This window comes from Aulonocara sp. 'chitande type north' Nkhata Bay, linkage group LG5 (assembly GCF_057382095.1).
Source record: "Aulonocara sp. 'chitande type north' Nkhata Bay isolate Kocher_YH1m ecotype deep benthic linkage group LG5, A_spYH_male_GT1.1, whole genome shotgun sequence".
In the NCBI taxonomy this organism is placed as follows: domain Eukaryota; kingdom Metazoa; phylum Chordata; class Actinopteri; order Cichliformes; family Cichlidae; genus Aulonocara; species Aulonocara sp. 'chitande type north' Nkhata Bay.
Genome location: NC_141348.1, coordinates 34,177,996 through 34,198,560, shown reverse-complemented (window position 1 = coordinate 34,198,560; position 20,565 = coordinate 34,177,996). Strand labels below are relative to the sequence as shown.

Genomic DNA, 20,565 nt, shown 5'->3' with positions numbered 1-20,565 from the left:
AGCACACACAGATGTACTAGTTTCATGCCATCTAATCTTAATTGGACAGCTTCAGCGGCAGAAATATTCCACATCAAGGCTGACCGAGATAAGGTGAGAGATTAGATGTGGTAAAGGAGAGATGAGAGGAGGGCAAATAAGGTGAGGGAAGAAGAGATGGGGTGTGGATGGTGTAATGATATAAGGTTAGACGGAATAAAATAAGGAGAAAGGACACAACGAGAGATAAGAAGAGACAAGTTGAGATTAAATAAGTTCAGTGAGATCAATGAGATGTGAGGCGGCTTAAGACAGTAGAGGTGAAATGTGATTAAAGAAAATTAAAGTAAGGTGATCCTACGGCATATTCACACCAAACCCAATCAAAACCTATGCAAAGACACAAAGTAGGGGATGTGCGTAGAAGTGAATCTGTGTGTGGATGTTAAATATATCACATTTTCACTCTGTGTCTCAAAAATCTATCAGCAGACACTGGCTGTCCCACAGACAGTGGATGCTCCTGAGCCCACTGACAGTACAAGTATCTGTAGCTAAACTCATCGTTTCCAACAGGTCAGAGAATGACTGCGATCTGGTAGTGAATCAACTAAGTGAGCTGACTTTATACTATCATACCTTAAATAGCATGAGCTAATTCTGAATCAAGTAAGCTGATCTGAAAACATAAACTTTGACAATTAAAAAAATATTTGAATATTAACTCATTCACTGCCAGCCATTGGCAGTGAATGAGTTAAACCCATTGACTCATTCACTGCAATTGACGGCTATAGACGTCAATGGCAGTGAATGAGTTAATATTAATGCTAACAAATTGTAAATTGTTATCATTGGACTCACGCTTTGCATAATTCACGGTTCAAAATCACCCTTTTTTTAAATCTCCATCAGCTTCGGTACTAGGGCTGGGCGATATATCGAGTTTTTTAAAAATATCGATATATTTTCATACGAGATATAAGATGTGACAATATCGTTTATATCGATATAGTCTATGTTACGTTATAATTATACTCGTGGAGCCGCAGGTTTGCCTCTCTTTCGTCCACTTTTGTCTCTACGCAACGTTACTCGGCCTTGCCTCTCCTTCACTGAACACAACTCCGCCTCCCCCATAGCTTCACCTGCAGGCAATGACAAGATGAAAGCGGAAAATCTCCGTTAGCGAGTTACCGTGCGTGGGGCTGGACGGCGTCAACGTGTTAGCGAGCTAACCGCGCTAACGAGCTAACCGCGCTAACGACATGCAGCCCGGAGGGGCTGCACGGCCTAAAATCCTTTCATTTTCTCAAAACTTGACAGTGCGCCTTATGTATGAATTCTGGTTGTGCTTACTGACCGCGAACCGATTTTATGTGGTACACAGCGCTCAGCAATCTGTCAAAAAATGTTTTAATATGACTTTGCTAAGCTACGGAGCTGCACCGCTTGATGGATTGTCGGAGGATTACGGCTACCGGGGAGGAGCCTCGCGGAGTGATACGTACTGTGCTTCAACGTAATATTACCGTACTGTGTGTGTATAAGGACCACAAATGGCACCTGTTCAGAGACGTGGTGCAGCAGTGAAATCTGTCTCTTTGTTATTATGCTCAGCGTCTATTAGTTTACATTTTGACTGCACAATTGTGAGCTTTTTGTTATGCACAAAAACAACATTGTTTTCTTTTATTTATGGACCATGATTATTTAATAAATGCTGATAATTTATTTTTGAGTAATTTCTTCATGTACATCTACGCTGTATGTAAATAAAAGTGCCCGTGTGACATCTGGGACACAGTGTGACTAGAACTCTCTTTTTGTTCTTAACTTATGGCTTTAAAAAGAAAAAAAATCGAGATATATATCTTATATCGCCATCCAGCTAAAAAATATCGAGATATGAATTTTGGGTCATATCGCCCAGCCCTACTCGGTACAGCACCTCAGTTCATCTTTTGTCTAAAACAAGCAGCTTTAGCCTTTAAGCTAGCTGTCTTTTGTTGGTTTAATCAGAAGGCAGGCAGAGCTCTGTGCCTGAGATGACCACGACATAAACTTGCTTAGAAATACAGACCCAAGAGCAAAAAACCCCCCCACAAAACTGCCAAAGTGGGCATTTACAGCAGTCTGAACCCTGAATCTGTGGCTCATAGGGATTAATGTTCACCAGTATAAATATGAGAAAATAAGGAATGAAGTTTTTTTTGGATACTTCTTAATGATCCTTGTCTAATGTGGCACTTGTTAAATCTCTACATGCTGCAAACCATTTGCATTCTTTGAACAGATCATTTCCAAGCTTTTTGCCTTTTTTTTTTATAGTTTTATTTTTAGCAACTAAAGGTGACATGACACATATTAAATATAAAAATGAGAGCACCCTACCATGCAGTGGGATAAGAAAATATACAGTAATTCTGACACAACATAACAGAGCTGAGGACAGAATATCTTCATGATGAGCTATGACACACTCCGATATTTTAAAAATACACTTTCTGTCACAGGCACCATCGGCCATGTTTCATCACACTGTGGTTTAGTGCAGAGTCCAGTTTGATCATGCTGAGGCCAGTGATTGTCACTGAAAGCTGCTGTCAGATTAAAATAAAGATGAGTTCAATCACAGAGCACCTTTACTGAAGGTTTGAACGATATGAGTCTGTTTTTTTCCCCATTTAATGCTGTGATTGTGAAATCATGTTTCATCTAGTGCTTGGCATCAGCTTCCTGTTAGCAAGCGTCCCCATGGAGATGCACAATAAAGCTCTAAGATGACGTTCCAGTAAAAGAAGAGCAGACCGCCGCACACTCGCCAGTCACAGATGTTTGGAAATTTCAGCTTCCAGCAGAAATGGGCTACCTCGATCCAAAATGAGAACTCTTCCAATCTACAGTTTTATCAGCCACCACACAGTTCTCACTTTCATTCATTCTTCCTCTACTACAAAAAGACACCACTACAGAGACTGAGGACTATTTGTCCTTTCTCTGTCCTCCATGCTGCCAAAACCGCTTCACGTTTCCTTCATCCTCTCTGTGGTTCTTCCACCTTGTCGTTTGTTTTTTTTTCCTTTCACCACCATCCCACAGCTGGACTTATTGAGAAAAACAGCAGCAGTAACAATTCATGCTGAAGTCGCACACCCGGATCTAATAACAAAATAACAAACCCTGTACTGATAATTTAGTTTAGGAGTGGCTCAGGAGGTAGGGCAGATCATCTATTAATCGGAAGTTTGGTTGTTTAATCTCTGGCTGCTCCACTCTGCATGCCAAAAATAAGAGGGCGAGATACCGAACTCCAATAATCCTGATGTGTTCATCAGAATGTGAATGTCTGATAGAGATCACTTAAACGTAGAAAGAAAGTGCTCATCATGTTGTATAAACATGCTTTAAGAGCTTGAGTAGAAAAGTGCTATATATAAGAACAGGTTCATTCAGTAAAAGAGAACCTATTATGCTTTTACCCATTTTCTGTCAGAGATACAGTGGGGAACACTCATAATAAACATGGCCACTGTTTGAAATAATGAAGTCAGTGTAACTGCAGGTAAATCTGCTGACCCAAAAGCCTTTCTCATTGCAAAAATGTGGATTAGAAACAAAAAAGCAATTTATTTGTTTGTGTTCATGGATATTAATTGTCAAGTTTTTTTATAACCATCAGCAAGATTTTGAAAATAACTTTCATTTCAGTAGGGCACGAATGAGTTTGTATGAGACCAGTCTACAGCTTCATTTTTAAACAATTGCACTCAGGAACACACAAAGCTGATGGACTGAGGCGCTGCACTAACGGCTGGTTTAAAATCCAGAAGTTATTTGTGTCTTGGATGAATCCACATAATCACTAAAAACTGGCAGTCGTGCAGACGTCTACACGGAGCCTGAAGTAATTTAAGTCAAGTGTCCCCCTGTATACTCCGATATGGATACAAATACACTGTTAGTATTAACGAAGTGAATATTGTATTGTAAAAATGAGCCAAACCCATCCAGCACAGCACTGATTTAAGCTGTGCGAGAATAGTTCTCTTATACTTTGCCTTATAAATTCAGAAACTGCACAGTTATTTCTCGGTTTACATTTCAGAGTCAAAGATCCTCTGATGATATTTTTTCAAAACCCTTAAGCTGAGAAAAGAAACAGGTATAAAGTAACAAAATCCAACACAAGGTACAAGGCTTTTTCTACAAAGGGCTTCGCTTGTTTCATCTTTTGCTCACACAAAAATGTTATCATTAAATAGTGATAAGACAAACTGTTGAACAGAGAGTTCATGCAGAAGTGGTACAGCGAGCTGCAGGGCATGTCAGTAGGCGACAAATATTTAACAACAAATGAAACAGAAATTACTTTTTTTTGAGGCTGTTTAACCTTTTGTCCATGCAAAAAGGCAAGCCTATGAGTTTGACTATCGACGATGGTTTTTCCAACACCTTACTGTGGAAAAAAAGAAGACAGTTTTTGAGTTTCAAATAATAAAATAAATTATTAAAACTTAAAATTTGTCTCGGACATCTTTCCTACCTTTGATCTCCTACAAAAAAAGTTTTTAAAAAGTTACAACTGCCAGCTAAATATATTCTTCTTCATTTAAATGGACCTGTTTGATATGCATGCTGCACTGATGTGACCTGACATTACGAACAGTGACTCAAATGATGTCACGGGCCTAAATTGGGAACCATCTCGTTAAAGAGTGATTAACCTCTGAAATTCCACCAGGTCATCGGTGAACCACAGAGTGGAAGGGTTGGGCTGAGGCTCCATTTAACCACAAGTGACACAGATGCTTTCAAAAAATAGAAGACGGCAGCTTTCAAACCAGCCCTCTGTCATGCATTAGATGAGATAAGATCGCCTTTATTAGTCCCACAGTTGGGAGTGAAAACTCTATATGAGAAGATAAATGTGAGATTTACCCTACCCCGAAATAAACATGCTGTAAAGTAACAGTCATCACTACACTGTTCTCTCCACATGCTGTAACTGTCCATATGTGGGGATTTTTCTGGTAACCATGGCACTAAATTGCACAAAGATCTTTTTGATATCGGGATGAAGCATTTACGGCCCTGTTCTCTTGGTCTCCATAATATTCCTGAAAACTGAGAGCATGAGCGGTAAAGGACGACTACATCACTTTCCCCCCACATCCCTCTAGACCAGATCCGGTAGTGTTCACATTACTGAACTCTTAAATCTGCATTCATCTTTGTAACGAGGTGTTTATTCACTGCATCCCTGCTATAATATCCCTCTCTAGGTAATTGTCTCGTCTTGTTTTCTCATGTCCTGGATTCTTACATCTTCTCTCTTCTGATGAAGAACTTACCTTCTGTTTGTTTCCTTGCGTAATAACACCAACACATTTTTCTGATATAATGTAGAGAAGGGCCTCATATTGTGAGAAATTGTTATTATAGTGGGATGTAAGTACATTTTAAAGAATTGAGGAGGTAATAACCCTGGTCACTGTGAAAACATGGATAAAATTTGTTTTTACTGATGTCTTTTCCATAGATGTTAAAGCATTTGTCTCTTTAGTCACTGTTCCTCTAGAAATACAAGCATGCTGAGGACTTTGCTACTGTAATGCCTGCTATTATTTTCCTTTTCTCTTGCTATCTAGAAGTAAAATCAGAATTTGTGTCATTGCTCAGCATTTTTCATATTGTATATGCCACAGAGCAGGAATAGATATCAATCGGTTGACTGTACAATGCAGTTTTATTTGGTGGTCAAGTTTCTATTTAAAGCCATCACCAAGCCCTGTTTAATCTGGATGTTTCTTTCATTGTTTGAGGCCTCAAGCATCCTCTGAACCACTTTTCTTTCAGTGCCAACAGCACCTTAAATGGAGCCTGGTGACCGAATGAGGCCTATTTTAATAATTAGATAAAGAGAAAGCACATCAGCAAACACTAGCAAAAACAGGCACAGATGTGGATGCAGAACAAACATTTAACACAGACTGCATAAAATACAGGAGCAACTATGTCAAGATGTCTAGAGTTCAGCTGTGATGCTTTCACCATCTTGTTTTGTTTGTTTACTTCTTTGTTGTTTGGAAACAGTTGCATGGCAAACATTAGCTAAAACTGTACAGCTGTGGTATTTCTATCAGCTATTGTTAGCACTGGCTAACCATTTTGATTAATAAGGTGCGTCTGATTTAATGTGAAAGGCTATTAAACAGGGTGCTAATTTGGGCGATCGTGGCTCAAGAGTTGGGAGTTCGTCTTATAATCGGAAGGTTGCCAGTTCGAGCCCCGGCTCGGACAGTCTCAGTTGTTGTGTCCTTGGGCAAGACACTTCGCCTACTGGTGATGGCCAGAGGGGCTGATGGCATGATATGACAGCCTCGCTTCTGTCAGTCTGTCCCAGGGCAGCTGTGGCTACAACTGTAGCTTGCCTCCACCAGTGTGTGAATGAATAGTGGAATTGTAAAGCGCTTTGAGGGCCTCGATTGCTTTTCGAGGCCCTCAAAGCGAATGCAATCCATTATTATTATTATTATTATTAAAAAATTAATAAGATAATTAAAGAAAATTGTATTGTGTTTTAAGAGAGGAAATTCCCCCACCAGTCTCTGAAAGCTGCATCACCCCTAATATTTTACATTTTTAAGCTTCAATATAATTTAAGCCAGCCTCAAGTGGCCACTGAAAAAAGTTCTTTGGCACTTCAGCATGCCATTTTTAACCCTCCTGAGGTTATAGCTTAATCCAATATCTGCCCAAACTAACTCCACCTGCTGTTGTCAGCAACACATTTTTTTAAATTTAATGAGAGCAATAAATTGTAATGTGTGACAGATAAAAGCATCCTGGCTGAACGGAGGACCAATAGTTCACCTGAAGCATTTCATTCACAGGCTAAGCCAGAGATGGAGAATGATGACCGTGATGACCATATCACCGGTATGAAGAGACGAGTGTCTACAGGAGATAGATTTCTCTTTAACACAGACTCGCATCCTCTGTTGCAGAATGACATAAGGCTGAGCTTTATAAGTCCTCAGGTCTATCCTCTTTGAACAAAACCAGAGACCTGGTATGCTGCAAAATGACTTACACTGTATTTAAATGTGTACGTCTCAACTAAAAGAAAGAAAGAAAGAAAGAAAGAAAGAAAGAAAGAAAGAAAGAAGAGTGTCTTTGTAGCTTTCTTCCTCTTGCTGATTGCTTAGAGGAGCGTTCAGCTTGAATTGGCAAAGACATGGATGTCCTGAGGCTGTGTGTGTGTGTGTGTGTGTGTGTGTGTGTGTGTGTGTGTGTGTGTGTGTGTGTGAGAGACAGTGAATAGGACTCGGGTCATGCAGCTAATACTGAAACTCTGATAGGATGCTGACTTCTTGCACCAAAGAGTTCAAAAAGATCTGACAGACCAGCAGGCCGAGAAACCTCTTAACCTACAAACACGTACACTGTGTGTGTGAGTCTGTGTGTCCGTGTGTGTGTATGGGAATTCATTTACATAAAGCTCAGAACTGAACTGTGGCTGATAATTAGCCCTTTCACAGTACACACAGACAGGTGACACCATAATGAGGGGATCTGGAAGCGTGATTTTAAAATACTTCTGCTCGTATTTAAAGGCTATGTAACATTTCTGTTTGTCTGACACTTCATGTGCAAAGTTGCACTCCTAATCCTCCATGACTGAACTGTTAGAGATCTGGTATTCCTTGAGGAGAATAACTGGGGATGCAGCTTTTGCCGTTTATGCCCCCAACATTTGGTGCTGCTTTCCTCAAACTAGACTGATAATTTAAAAAACTCTTAAACATCTACTTCTTTAATCTTGCATCTAACTAGTGTTTGCATCACAGACTATCATAGAAGATGACATAGCTTAGGGTCTGACAAATTGTGTCAAACCAGAAAGACCTTAAATCTGCATTATTAAAAATGAATTATTTGACCTTGGGGTGACACCTGCACAAGAGAAACAACTTCCTGTCACATACAAGTCTATGGAAAAAAACCGTTGGACTCGACCTCTGTAAACACTTTCCTGATGCCTTCAGCTGCTCAGTCACTCATTTGAGTCATACTGAATAAACCATTAAGTCCATTTTGTAATAACCAGTATGTGAGTTCTCCCATATTTAGTATTCAGGTCAAAAAGAGCATTTGTGTCAATATCAACGTCAATATCACGTCAGCTTTCTACTTTTATTATCTCTGAGTTTGTTTTCTCTTGCCACATCGCTCTTCCTTTGTCCACTCCAACAACCTATTAGAGGTGGGAATCACCATACATCCCACGATACGATATTATCACAATACTTAACGCACGATACGATATTATTGCAATTTTTAAAAATATTTTGCGATATTCAGATTCTGTACATAAAGGTAAACTTTATCAATATTCATTTTATCTAGTATCAAAGTCTCACACTCAGTTTCTCATTTCAGTCAGTTTTATTGTTGACAAACTGAACGGTTTGTATTACAGTCTAGTCCAACTTAACTGAATGCAACCATCTGGTACAATTATAGCTATTCTGAACTATGCAATTTATGAAAACTATGCAGCCCATTCAGCAACTGAAGAATTTGAAAGTAAATTAAAACAAAATATGATTTTACATTAAATAAAAAAGTTTTAAACGTAATTAAAATAAAACATGTCTTAAATTAAAATAAGTAAACTGTCATGTTTATTGCTGCCAAAAAAAAAGTTAAACACATTTGGACAGTGAAGGAATGTCAGGATTCTTGCTCAGAAAAAGGATCAAAATGCTCTGAAGTCAGAGTTCCAGTCCACAAAAACCTTTTTTGTAACAAAATATCGATTTCTGCTGTCCCTGTATCGATACATTATTAGCAAACAAAATATCACGATACTACACAGTATCGATTTTTCCCCCACCCCTACAACCTATGTCCTTTTATTCTTTTAAATTATTATTTTTCCCCATGAAGCTCTTCGAAATTCACATGTCAGATTGAGGTCTACAAGGCAAGGCAAGGCAAGGCAAGTTTATTTGTATAGCACAATTCAACAACAAGGTGATTCAAAGTGCTTTACAGAGACATTAGAAACAAGAACAAATAAAAAGCATGATTTAAAATTGAATAAAACAAGCAAATAAACTAACTAACTAATTAACAAACAAACAAACAAACAAACAAACAAACAACAGTATATAAAATCAAAACAGATAAAATCAGAACAGTAGATAAAATCAGTAGTTAAATGTAAGTTTTGAAATTTAAGCTTAAAGTGTGGATTTGGTGCTTTATTCAAATGCAGCTGAGAACAGGTGAGTCTTCAACCTGGATTTAAATAAACTGAGTGTTTCAGCTGATCTGAGGCTTTCTGGGAGTTTGTTCCAGATAGAAGGAGCATAAAAGCTGAATGCAGCTTCTCCGTGTCTGGTTCTGACTCTGGGAACTGATAAAAGACCGGATCCAGATGACCTGAGGGATCTGGAAGGTTCATACTGGGTCAGGAGGTCATTGATGTATTTTGGTCCTAAACCATTCAGAGCTTTATAGGCCAGCATCAGAACTTTAAAGTCTATGCTCTGACGGACAGGCAGCCAGTGTAAGGACCTCAGAGCTGGACTGATGTGGTCCACTTTTTTGGTCTTACAAATAAAACTGACTGCACTAGTGTGGCATTCTCCTGGCATGGTTTGGATCCACTTGCCCTGCAAGAGGGTGGCTTCTGAATTTGTCGATGTTCATTTGTCAATTACGGCAAACAGGATATGGCTGAGGTGAACACAGGAAATACGCACCCACCAAACATTTTAGGTTTCCAACTTATCTTCTCAGGAGTTGGTGGTTTATTTTGATGAGTGCCAGTATTTTGATTATGATTAGAGAAACCCATGCAGCTCCAAAAGCCAAAGAAACGGACAAAAGTCAATAAATAGGACTAATACAAAAAATATTACTTTATTTATCATGATATAGTTTTATTTCATTTTGTTTCCATTTCTAGTTGCTCTCAGTCACTGTATGTGAGAGGGAGGGTGGAGGAACCAACTGATTACAGCTCATGAGCCCAAAATAAAATCTTTCCATTGAGTGATAAGTCATCTAAAACCACAGTTAGGTAAACTTCACAAGCTTCTGGAAATCAGATTATTTGGGAACCAGTCAAGGTCACACTATTGTCACTCCTACTAAGTTATATCTGAAAAACCCAACAGTAAAGGTCACACGTTCATGAGTGCAGAATAACACACTGAAACTGAAAAATACATTAAAGACACTTAAAAAAATATATATATATTTGGCCAAAACACGGTGGGATTTGACCTAGAGGTGATTTTTTTTTCCCCATCACCAGACTACATTTTTGACGAGTTTTTCTAAAAATGATTCAATGTTCTCAAACTTGAAGCACATTTTTGTTTATAAAATGGTCAAAAATATAAAAAAAAGCACCCACTAACATTTCTGCACTTGAACTACACCACAGGAACATCATAAAGACAAACCCTTTAAAAGCTTACTCTGCAAGAACTACTACTTACAACTGTTCAGTGCCATCATTCCCTGTACCATCATTAAATTCTGCATGAAAATCCAGCTACTTGTTCATCTGCTGCCTTTAATCTTTGTTAATAGGCTGGAAGTGAGAAACTACAACCCCAGCTAGTGTTTCGGCAGCAAATTGGAGGCACAACACGTACAATTGCAAATCCTGGCAATGGTGATTTGTGTAGGTTATCACATAAATAGACTTTCAGCTTCATTCACTGGTCAGATTTAGGCACTAAAAACTCTTGGTTAGCTTTGGGAAAATGGTGAGAGCAACAATGCATGTTTAAAAATGACTACCGGGTGTGACAGAACCATCTCCCTAGTATCATTACCTGGTTACCAAAGAGCAGAGTGTGCATAAATGAGCCGCCCTAGTGTGGTCTTTGACAAAATGGCATCAACTGACAAGCTGGGAATGGGTTGTTGTGCAAGAGAGATTAACACTAACAGCGGGAATAAAAGAACAATTTGTTTCATTCCAAAACCCCATCTCTGTTGTTATTGAATAGACTTCAAGTGACGTGACTGATTCACTGCAGCACAAATCGACCAATCGGAGCTTTTGACAAGCAGTTAACTAATCAGAAAGCCATTCTGATGTTAAGTTAATTGTTTAAGTCATTCATCAGTCATCAACGGCAGCTCTTCTCTGGCTCCACTTTCTCCAGCTGTCTCACATCACCATAAACTGCATTTCGCCTTTGCTGGCTCTCAAATGAGACCGATATTTGTACACAAGATAAACAGGAAGACATCTGTGTGACTTCCATGCCGCTTGCGCTTCAAAATTAGCATGAAACTGAACATTTGATCATTAGCTGATGCCACAGTAAGAAACTCTTTAAATCCATTTTTATCTGCCACTTTCAGCTCTAATTTCTTGAAGCTATTAAAAAGCGATGACACAAAATACAAAGGGAATTATCTCCTGTCTTCTTCTCACCTGAACAGTGACAGAAAACGCTGCTGCTCAGTGGCACTTTCCTAAAATAGAGGCTTATTTTAAGGCCCGCATGTGTATTTTTATAAAGTTTACATCTGGCTCCGTGTGTTATGTTCAAAAGCTGCATGTCATCGCAACATGAAACACACTCAGACTTTGATTAATCAATACACATTAACCAACAGGATGCACAGCTGCAGCTGAGCCTTCGGTTTTAGGATGTGTGTGTGTCTGTGTGTGTTAATGATCAGGTTCAACTCAGGATGACGAGGTCTGTGTCTGTGTCCATTCATGAGCTGGTTTTACAGACTGAAGCATCTAACTATCTATCATAGCCATCGAGAGAGAGCTGCTAAAGACGCGCCTCGCATGTGGTTAAATATAACTGTGTGAAATCTCTAACTGCTAACATAACGACGAACTGAGCTGTTACAGAGCTAATCAGGTTAGTTAGCATGGCAGTGGGCTATCAGAGAGAAGGAACAGGTTTTCTATTGTGAGAAGCATGATTCATCTGAGGCTCATTCCAGATCTGTTTACATCAACACAAGAAATCATGCGATCAATGTGAGAAAATTAGCTTAAGGTGAGAAACAGACAACCCCTGTGTGTGACTCAGGTTTCATGCAGGTTTCCCTTCTGTCACAGAGACACAATAAATGAGATGTACATGCTTTGAGGGGCAAAAAACACACAATATTCACTATTTAACTCCTCACCTCTGACACTGCGCATCCACTGTATCATTGATATTACAACATCCTGACATGGAACAAAACCCATATTAACAAATAAAATGCTGTTTAACCTAAAAAGCTTGCAGTTTCCCTTTAGTTCTAACTTACTATGCGTGGTAAGTTATTAATTCTGTATGTTTTTGGTGTATATCACAGTATTGCTTTTCATTTTTGGTTTAGAGTCACAGAAAACAGGCTTCCATCATCTACCACTTGGGTAGCTGAATGCTTCGATGTAAACTAACAAACTATGGTTATGGTATATAGTTCACATTTCTAGATGGAGAATAGGAGAGCGGTAAAAGAGGATTTATCAATACAGCGTACTCCCACAGCAAACTCTGTGCCTGCCATGCAGACTGTAAAATCAATTTGGAGTTTATTATTAGGATGGAAACTGTGATACGTTCAGCCAGTGTAGCAGTGCTGTCAAAATCCAGCACTAAACTTTAAATCCTGCACTGAAACAACCATAAACCGTGACACAAACCATAAACCACAGCCACCTTAATGATTAGGCTTGGGCTTTTCTGTTTCATAGCTTAAACATTTTCACTACTTAGGCTACATTTTATAGGTTTATTGAATTTTTAAAAAGTAGGGACGGGGTGATATATCAGCCACATAACAGCACCTCCCTGTATCAGCCTGGGTAAGAGAAAGAAACGTATCGACAAATGAGGTAGCCGATGTTTATCTGTTGTCAGCGCAGCTTCCCTGAATAAACGTTCAGGGACAGAGACTTTCAGAGATTTCTTTGTTTTCATGTTAAAAGTGAGCATCTGTATTGAACCACAATTTCAAATAACTGGTCCATCAGAATCAGCTTTTTTTTGACAAAGTAGGTGGACACATTCAAGGAAACGGGATCGTTTTTTTCTTTGCTCTCAATGTTCTTAACAGCATGGAAAACAGATAATACCAAAAACAGCAACATGACAGACAATAGCAGGACATATGTCATATTGATGTTTATGTGCAACAATGCAGCGGTGCGGAGTATATAAATAAATAAGGATTGGATAACTGGTTACTATATATAGAAGGGACTTGACAACATACATTTATATAATTAGAAATAACACCATATTTACTTTAAGGTATTTGTTTTGTCATAAATTGTTGATTTCATTGAGCTACATATTATATATATCATTGTACACCTTGCAGCTGTAGTAATCAGTCAAACTGCCGTTTAAACCATGCGTATACTGTCAAATAACACTTGTACTAAAGACTTGCAATCAGAGCTGTGAATCTGAGATAAACATATTAAGGCAGGTTTCAAATATCAGTTACGATGAATCTAAATGTATTTTAATTGGTATCAATGAACTTCCTGTGTCATTTTAGCCACTAACAAAAAAAAAAAACACAGAAACACACACACAAAGAGAAACTCATATGATGTACTGGAACAATCATACATAATTGATATAAATGAATCTAAATCTCATAAATGTTTTACCGGTTTATCAGTTTTATTGAATAACCAAAGGCTTTAAACCACTGAATTTAAAGCCTTATGATTTATGAAGTCATGTTACATAAACATCCATCAACACTATAGATGCAACAGCCACTAATGCAAATACTGACTGTGTAACAGAAAAATAAATAAATAAATAAAAGTCATTTGTGGAATGCACTAAATGGATGGATTTGTCTTTCATTTTAGTCTCAGGACTCTTGAACCTGTGTAAAAGGACTCAACAGTAGCACGGTGACTCTGTGCTGTAGCTCACCTGTTTCAGGTTTAGTAGGCTGTGATTCAAGGTTAGGCCCTGACCTATATTCTCTGTGTGTCAGGAATAATTGAATAAATAACAGTCACTGCTGTAGTGCCATATGCGTAAATGTGTGCAGTGTCCTGTTAACGTTTTGTCAAACCAGGATTAGGCTGCGTTCACTGGCGAGTCTCTTTATTAACCAGGCTCGTGCACATTTGCAAATTAAGCACATGAACTTTATTCTGTGCTTCCTGATGTTTATGGACTACTGTTGGTGCAAAAGAAGCCTGATGTCAGAAAAAAAAAGAAAAGAAAAAACGCCACTTCAACTTATCACTGTTTTCACAAAGTACAGGCCTTGAGTGTTTTCCTGTATCTGGTGTGAGATTTTCTTGGACATCTTATGAGTGTGAGATAAAATCATGTGTCTAGGAAGCAGCGTCAAAAACAACTAGTCTGTGGGATCCACTTATCCACTTTTGTGCTAGTTTTGGTTTCCAGATAAAGAAATTCTCCATCTTGAAGTTAAACAGTCTTAAAAACAATGTAAACTGTCCACTGCTGCTGCTGCTGTTTGCGCTTCTCTTAATGCTTTTTTTATCCCTTGTTGTCTTTTTTGTGCTTTTTCCCCTTTTGATGAACTTTGTTGCCCCCTTTTGTCCAACAGGCATTCGACCTACCGGTATGCTTAGCAACTTCACCGTCAGGCTATGTGCTGTCAGTTTTTTAACTCTAACTCCCTTATATGTGATTGTTTGATTAAGACAAACAAACTGACCAATAAATACACAAAAATGTTGTCTGACAATTGACCTTTTTTTTTCTTAAATTGTCATAAAGCTCAGTTTTTGTTTTTGTTGTTTTTTTTTTAAAAAAAATGGAATTTACTGTCAATTATTTCATGATTTACATGGTTAAGTATATTTGCTCTCACTGTAGCAGTGAGTAGTAGGAGCAGGCTGAAGCCTGAGATTTAGGTTCAGGGGGATTATTTGCATTTATGAAGAAACTTTGACCATGTATGATATAACCCTGCCCCACAGGAAAAGCAGGAGCCCTTTAGATGGCAAAAAGATGCTCATGTAGGACATGATGTTACTAATAAACCTGGATTGATGTCTTTACAGTGTAACACACTAACAGTCTCATTTCATGCGTGTTTGCCCTAAATCTTACATCCAGATTTCCCCGTTGTTGTTTTTTACCCCCTCCCCCCTCTGCAGTGAAAATATAATTACACTTTCTTCATTAAAGTGAGTAATTTCTTGCGTGGAGGACTCGACTACAGCTGTCCTCTGATTACTAAATGGAACGGAGCAATGATCTATGGAGCCATTAGGGGAACGGGCTGGAACTAATTTCAATCCTGGAATGGACCAGTGGCTGCAAACACACTCACACACATACAAACAAACACACACACACACACACACACACACACACACACACACACACACACACACACACACACACACACACACACATACACAAACACAGAGGGATCAAAGGATGAGAGTGGGAGAGAGACATAACAAACAGCCACATGTCGGCCATTTTCTGGTCTCACATAGAGCTCCAAAATGATCATCTTTTAGCACAAAATAACGAGGGTATCCATGTTTCACCAAACAAGCGTGGCTCACACACACTTATCTCCTGCTCTACTTGTGTTGTCAATGTAACTGTTGATGCACTTCCATCAATATGCCTGAGCAAGAATTTTGAGAAACAGTATTATTTATTGCCCTGCCAGCTACAGTCACTTTCAGAGTTGCTGAATAAGGCTGCAGTCTCATCATGTTTGATCTTATCAGACTAAATTCTCATTGGTCTGACAATCGCTAGCTTTACTTGCACGAGGGGAAAAGTGCTGCAATAATAGCCTTCAGTCCAATCCATTACTTTTGGCAGTGTGAACAGACCTCCCCTGAATTTCCACAACCATAACTCTGGCTATAAGAAAACTTGGACAACTAACATCTTTCTTAACCATAACCACAGATTATTGCCTAATCCTAACTAAGGATTATAAAAAAAGACTACGGATTCCAACCAGAATATCAATCAATGGATTAGGAATGGAAAGGTCATCGAATCAATCGTAAACCCAACAAATCCTAATCCTAATAGTACACAGCAAAAATGCCACGTCCCGTCACCGCTGTTAATTAGTGCACTACTGTTAAAGTTGGTTTCTTCTGTTGCAATAGCTTGCTTCTTTCTTTGTGTTTCTTAAATGCAGAGATTTATGAAGAAAAGCTTGAACTGAAGTACAATTTTTATGTTCACAATTAGAATCACTCTTTATAAATGTGTACTAATAAAAAATGTTTAGTGTGCATAATGTCATGAAAATAGTAGCTACAGATTAAGATTTTATTCCTCCTGTAAATTAATAAATAATTTCTTAAATGTATGTTTTTCCATCTATTTAATGCTACTAATTAAAGGTTTTATCGTCATTTTTGTACATGCATTACAAAATCAACATTTTTTCTTTTTCGGTTTATCTGATAGGAAGATGTGACCCATGTCTTTCAGTTGCTTAGCAGCAAAATATGGTGTATTAAGACAGCCACATACTGTGTATTTCCAGGATTTTTACTGTGAAAGGCAAGGACAAGAAGCCCTTTTTGAAGAACAAGCGTGTATGGTACAGATCTCCACTGCCACCTGCCCAGACTGAAACACAATCCCTGCGTTTTTTCAATTTAACAGAGTAAGCAGTTTCCAAGTCTTTGTTTTTAGGGCTCCTAAAATCCCAGAATTTGTGTTGTCTGACTTAAATGCTGTTAGGAATGTCAAAGATGGAGGTTGCCCCGTCCCCACCTTTAAAGGGCGATTCCACAACACTCCAACAAGGAACAAGTACATGAGCTGGTTGTGTTGGCTCATGTGCTCATGCTTACAGCAGGTTCAGCTGTGTGCTGCCAAATCTCAAGGTAAACATAAGAGCAGAAATGTACTGGGCCTGGGTGTGTCATTCATCAGACCACGTGAAGCGTAGTTGCGTAATACTCTGGGTGTGATTAATCTGGTGTAAGTGTAGTTATTGCTTCTTCTTTTTTTTTTTTTAGCATACTAAATAATCTCGTACAGTCAATTAAAATGGTACAACCTTCTGGCTTTAACTACCTGTTGTTCAGATCCAGAGCCAACCTTTCGAAACACTATCACCCATGATTGTTGACATTGTTTGAAATAAAAAAGTATCTTCATTAAAACTGTTTAGATCATTCTAAGGTACCAAAAGCAAACTTTCTTGACTGTACACAAGGCTCCAATAAACAAAAAACTTCCAGACTTTTTAGTACATAACACCATATATGGGGTCATGAAGAGGTGGGCTGGAGCCTATCCCAGCTAACACGTGTTGACAGAAGTTAAGCAGTTAAGCAGAATAAATGTGATTTCTGGAGGGAAAACTTTCCAAAAGTATTTATTGATGATATAACGGTGACCACTGCCAATCTAATTCACCTTGGATCATTTGTTTTTATTGTCACAGACTAATAAAAATTGTAGGTTGTGAACTGTTTCAGATCCACTGACTTAAATGGTTTGGTTGTGTGTATTGAACCGGTCTTACCTTCTATAGGGGATGTTTTCAGGCGGCGGCAGATGCCCTGCACATCTCCGTAAGTGTCCCGTATCTTGTTGACGGCCTCAGTGCTCCGCAGCTCCATCACGGTCCTCAAGTCCACCATGCTCACCCCAAAGTCCCCTTCATGGTTGCCCTCAGCAACCGAATTCCCCGGAGGGTGGTCTGCAGGGTTGTTTGCCATGGTGGTCCTCTTCACAGCAGTGTCGTTCTTCTGACTGTCTTTGTTTGTAGTGATCGAAACGTTGGCTATGTTATTAGTCACAGGAATTGTGGGTAGTGTAGTTCTTTTAGATGGCAGTCGGAGGAGACAAACTGTGACGTTAAAGCCTTCTCTGGACGTGCATGCTCCTCTCAGTAACTATGGAAACAGTGGAGTAAACATGTTCTGCTGGTTTTACTCTGCAGAGAAAATAGAAAACAGGAAAACAGTTGTTTAGAAACCAGAACCAGAGTGGAAACTGTCTAAAGACGTACCAGCCCAGCATCAGAAGCAGCACACATAAAAAATAAAGAAATAAATAAATTAAAGGGACTCCTGAAGTAATCTTTCTAATTAATAGCAGAGAGACTAATTTGCCCAATTAGAGAAGAGATTTTCTCATCTTAGATTATTAAAGGAGTCCCCTGAATCACCGAGGTCGTTATGATATAAACTTATTATCAGTTTGCGCAGCTCCTGTGAGACTTGTGGTTATTTGGTAAATATCTGCTCTCCATTAACCATATGCTGTGAGTTTATCACTCTGGTCAGAAAAAGCAGCATTTTGTCTTTTGTTGTATTTATGAGGGAGTCATAGTTTATTTCCTTGCAAACAGCTGTGGATTGAGTTCAAAATCAAGGGTGTCAAATGTAGTTTTACTAACAACCACACTGGGAAATGAGAACGAAATCAAGTGCTGGACAGATACGGTCTGTTGACAAGGTTTACCTTCATTGAAAATGTATGTCTTCTGCTAGTTCTTCACATTAAAGCCCTGAAGCAGGCCACACAAAAACATTTATTAGCCTTTATAACATTTAGTCAAGATCACGTAGTACACCTGTGCCATATAAAATAAATACCTCATTGTATGGTAGGGTTACTACTGCTTGCCAGTGGGTGTAGTACCATCATAGTAATTTCATAATTTACATAATTTCCTCTTGGATTCATGAAGTATTCTGAATCTGATGCTACAGAACTGCCACTGTGTCATTGAAAAAGGGTCCAAGGGCAAATCCTGAACCCCAAGTGGCAATTTTTCCACCTTAGTTAACATTTACTCATTACTATCAGAAAGAGCTTTCCATTTCCTCTGCCACACCAACTGGCCAATTCCTGCAGAAATAATTAAAAAAAGTGGAAGAAGACTCACCCCCCTCGGTTACACTGGTGTGTGTAGACCACAGCTACAACGGGGTGGATCAGATTTGGTCAACACTGAAATTATATGTGAGCCATATAAACATTTTGAAGGGTTTGAGTTGGCCCACAGGCCTTGATTTATTCACATATTCTCTTCTTCTCAGCCTTACTATGTGTGCAAAAGCACAGCTATACAGTGAAATAAAACACAGCAGTTGAAGACAGCAGTTGGCCTCTGAATTCATTAACTGAAGCATCTGTGAAAACAATATCAGGCAGCAAATTTAATTACAGACTACAAATCAGGAAAAGATTAGATGCCATAATCAAGAGTTTAGGAAAAACTAGATGAAGAGATGAAGAGCCAGAGGTCACTGTAAATGCAATGCAGCTCTGAGAGCCAATCAGCATCAAGCAGGAGACAATGAGATGGAGGATATCCACTGGGTCAGAGTGTGAAAATGTGTGTCTGGCCAAACTCTGACTCTCCAGCCCATCGCTACAGATTATGTAAGTGCACATCAAAGGCTGTCCTCCATTTTTCGCAGTTTAGCGCTCTTTGATGGACGAGCGCGTGCACACACACACACAGACCCTGTTAGAGAAGTACTACCATTACTGCCGGGGTTAAGCATTTTCTGAGTGGTGGTTTTTGGTACAGGTGTTGCAGGATAATAATAATAATAATGGATTGGATTTATATAGCGCTTTTCAAGGCACCCAAAGCGCTTTACAATGCCACTATTCATTCACTCTCGCATTCATACACTGGTGGAGGCAAGCTACGGTTGTAGCCACAGCTGCCCTGGGGCAGACTGACAGAAGCGAGGCTGCCATTTCGCGCCATCGGCCCCTCTGGCCAGCACATGATGCTTGGGTCAGTGGTTCTCAGACTGAGGAGGACAGACAGAACAATTTCAAAGCTCTGGTGAATGCTTAATATAACAGTGGGAGCTTCAGCTGGCTCGCTGTGCAATAATTGGCACCTGGTTCACTTAGAGAAATTACCAACTGAACGTCTAATCAAAGTATAGACCTCATTTACATTTGATGGCATCTGGACTCCCAAGTCAGAGACAGTTAAATGTTTATTGTGTAAAAATGCTAAAAAAAAATTCGTGATGCTTTCCTCTTCAGAAATTTGCTTTGAAGTCTTTATAATAATCCTAACATGGTTTGCTCGGTATCAAATGTAAGACAGAGATTGTTGTTCAAACAGGAATTGCTGATGGCCATCTCAGTATGACTTTACATAATGCAAATTTTCCCAACCTGAAACAAAATACACTGCACAGGGAGACTCACTCCACATCAGCGTGGCGGTACGAGCGAGAGCTCACAAGGATCAAAGACGTTTTTCTTTCTCGACATGTAAAGTAAAGTAAAGTGTGCGTGTTAGTCCCCATAGGGAAATAGTTCCTCTGCATTTAACCCATTCACCCAGTGAAGCAGTGGGCAGCCACCAGTGCAGCGCCCGGGGAGCAGTGTGTAGGGACGGTACCTTGCTCAGGGGTACCTCAGGGTAGCCGTTCAGTAGAGTCGAACCCCCGACCTTACGATCATGGGGCCACCACTCTACCTACTGAGCTATCCCTGCTCACGTTTGCAGTGCAATATCTGCAATGTGATACTTTAAAATCTACTACAATGGCATTACTTTTTACAGGCCACAATACAGGAAATAAGAAAAGTTTAC

General features: G+C 39.2%; 1 protein-coding gene across 3 annotated transcripts in view; it reads right to left on the bottom strand.

The window, feature by feature from the left end:
• LOC147331081 (plasma membrane calcium-transporting ATPase 1-like) overlaps positions 1-20,565 on the bottom strand; it is a 138,769-nt gene that overhangs the window by 62,384 nt on the left and 55,820 nt on the right. For all 3 annotated transcript variants that reach the window (XM_086293136.1, XM_086293137.1, XM_086293135.1), the window contains exon 3: positions 17,509-17,922. In XM_086293136.1, the coding sequence (XP_086149262.1) occupies positions 17,509-17,704 (196 nt within the window). In that variant the 5' untranslated portion in view covers positions 17,705-17,922. The remainder of the gene's footprint in view (positions 1-17,508; positions 17,923-20,565) is intronic.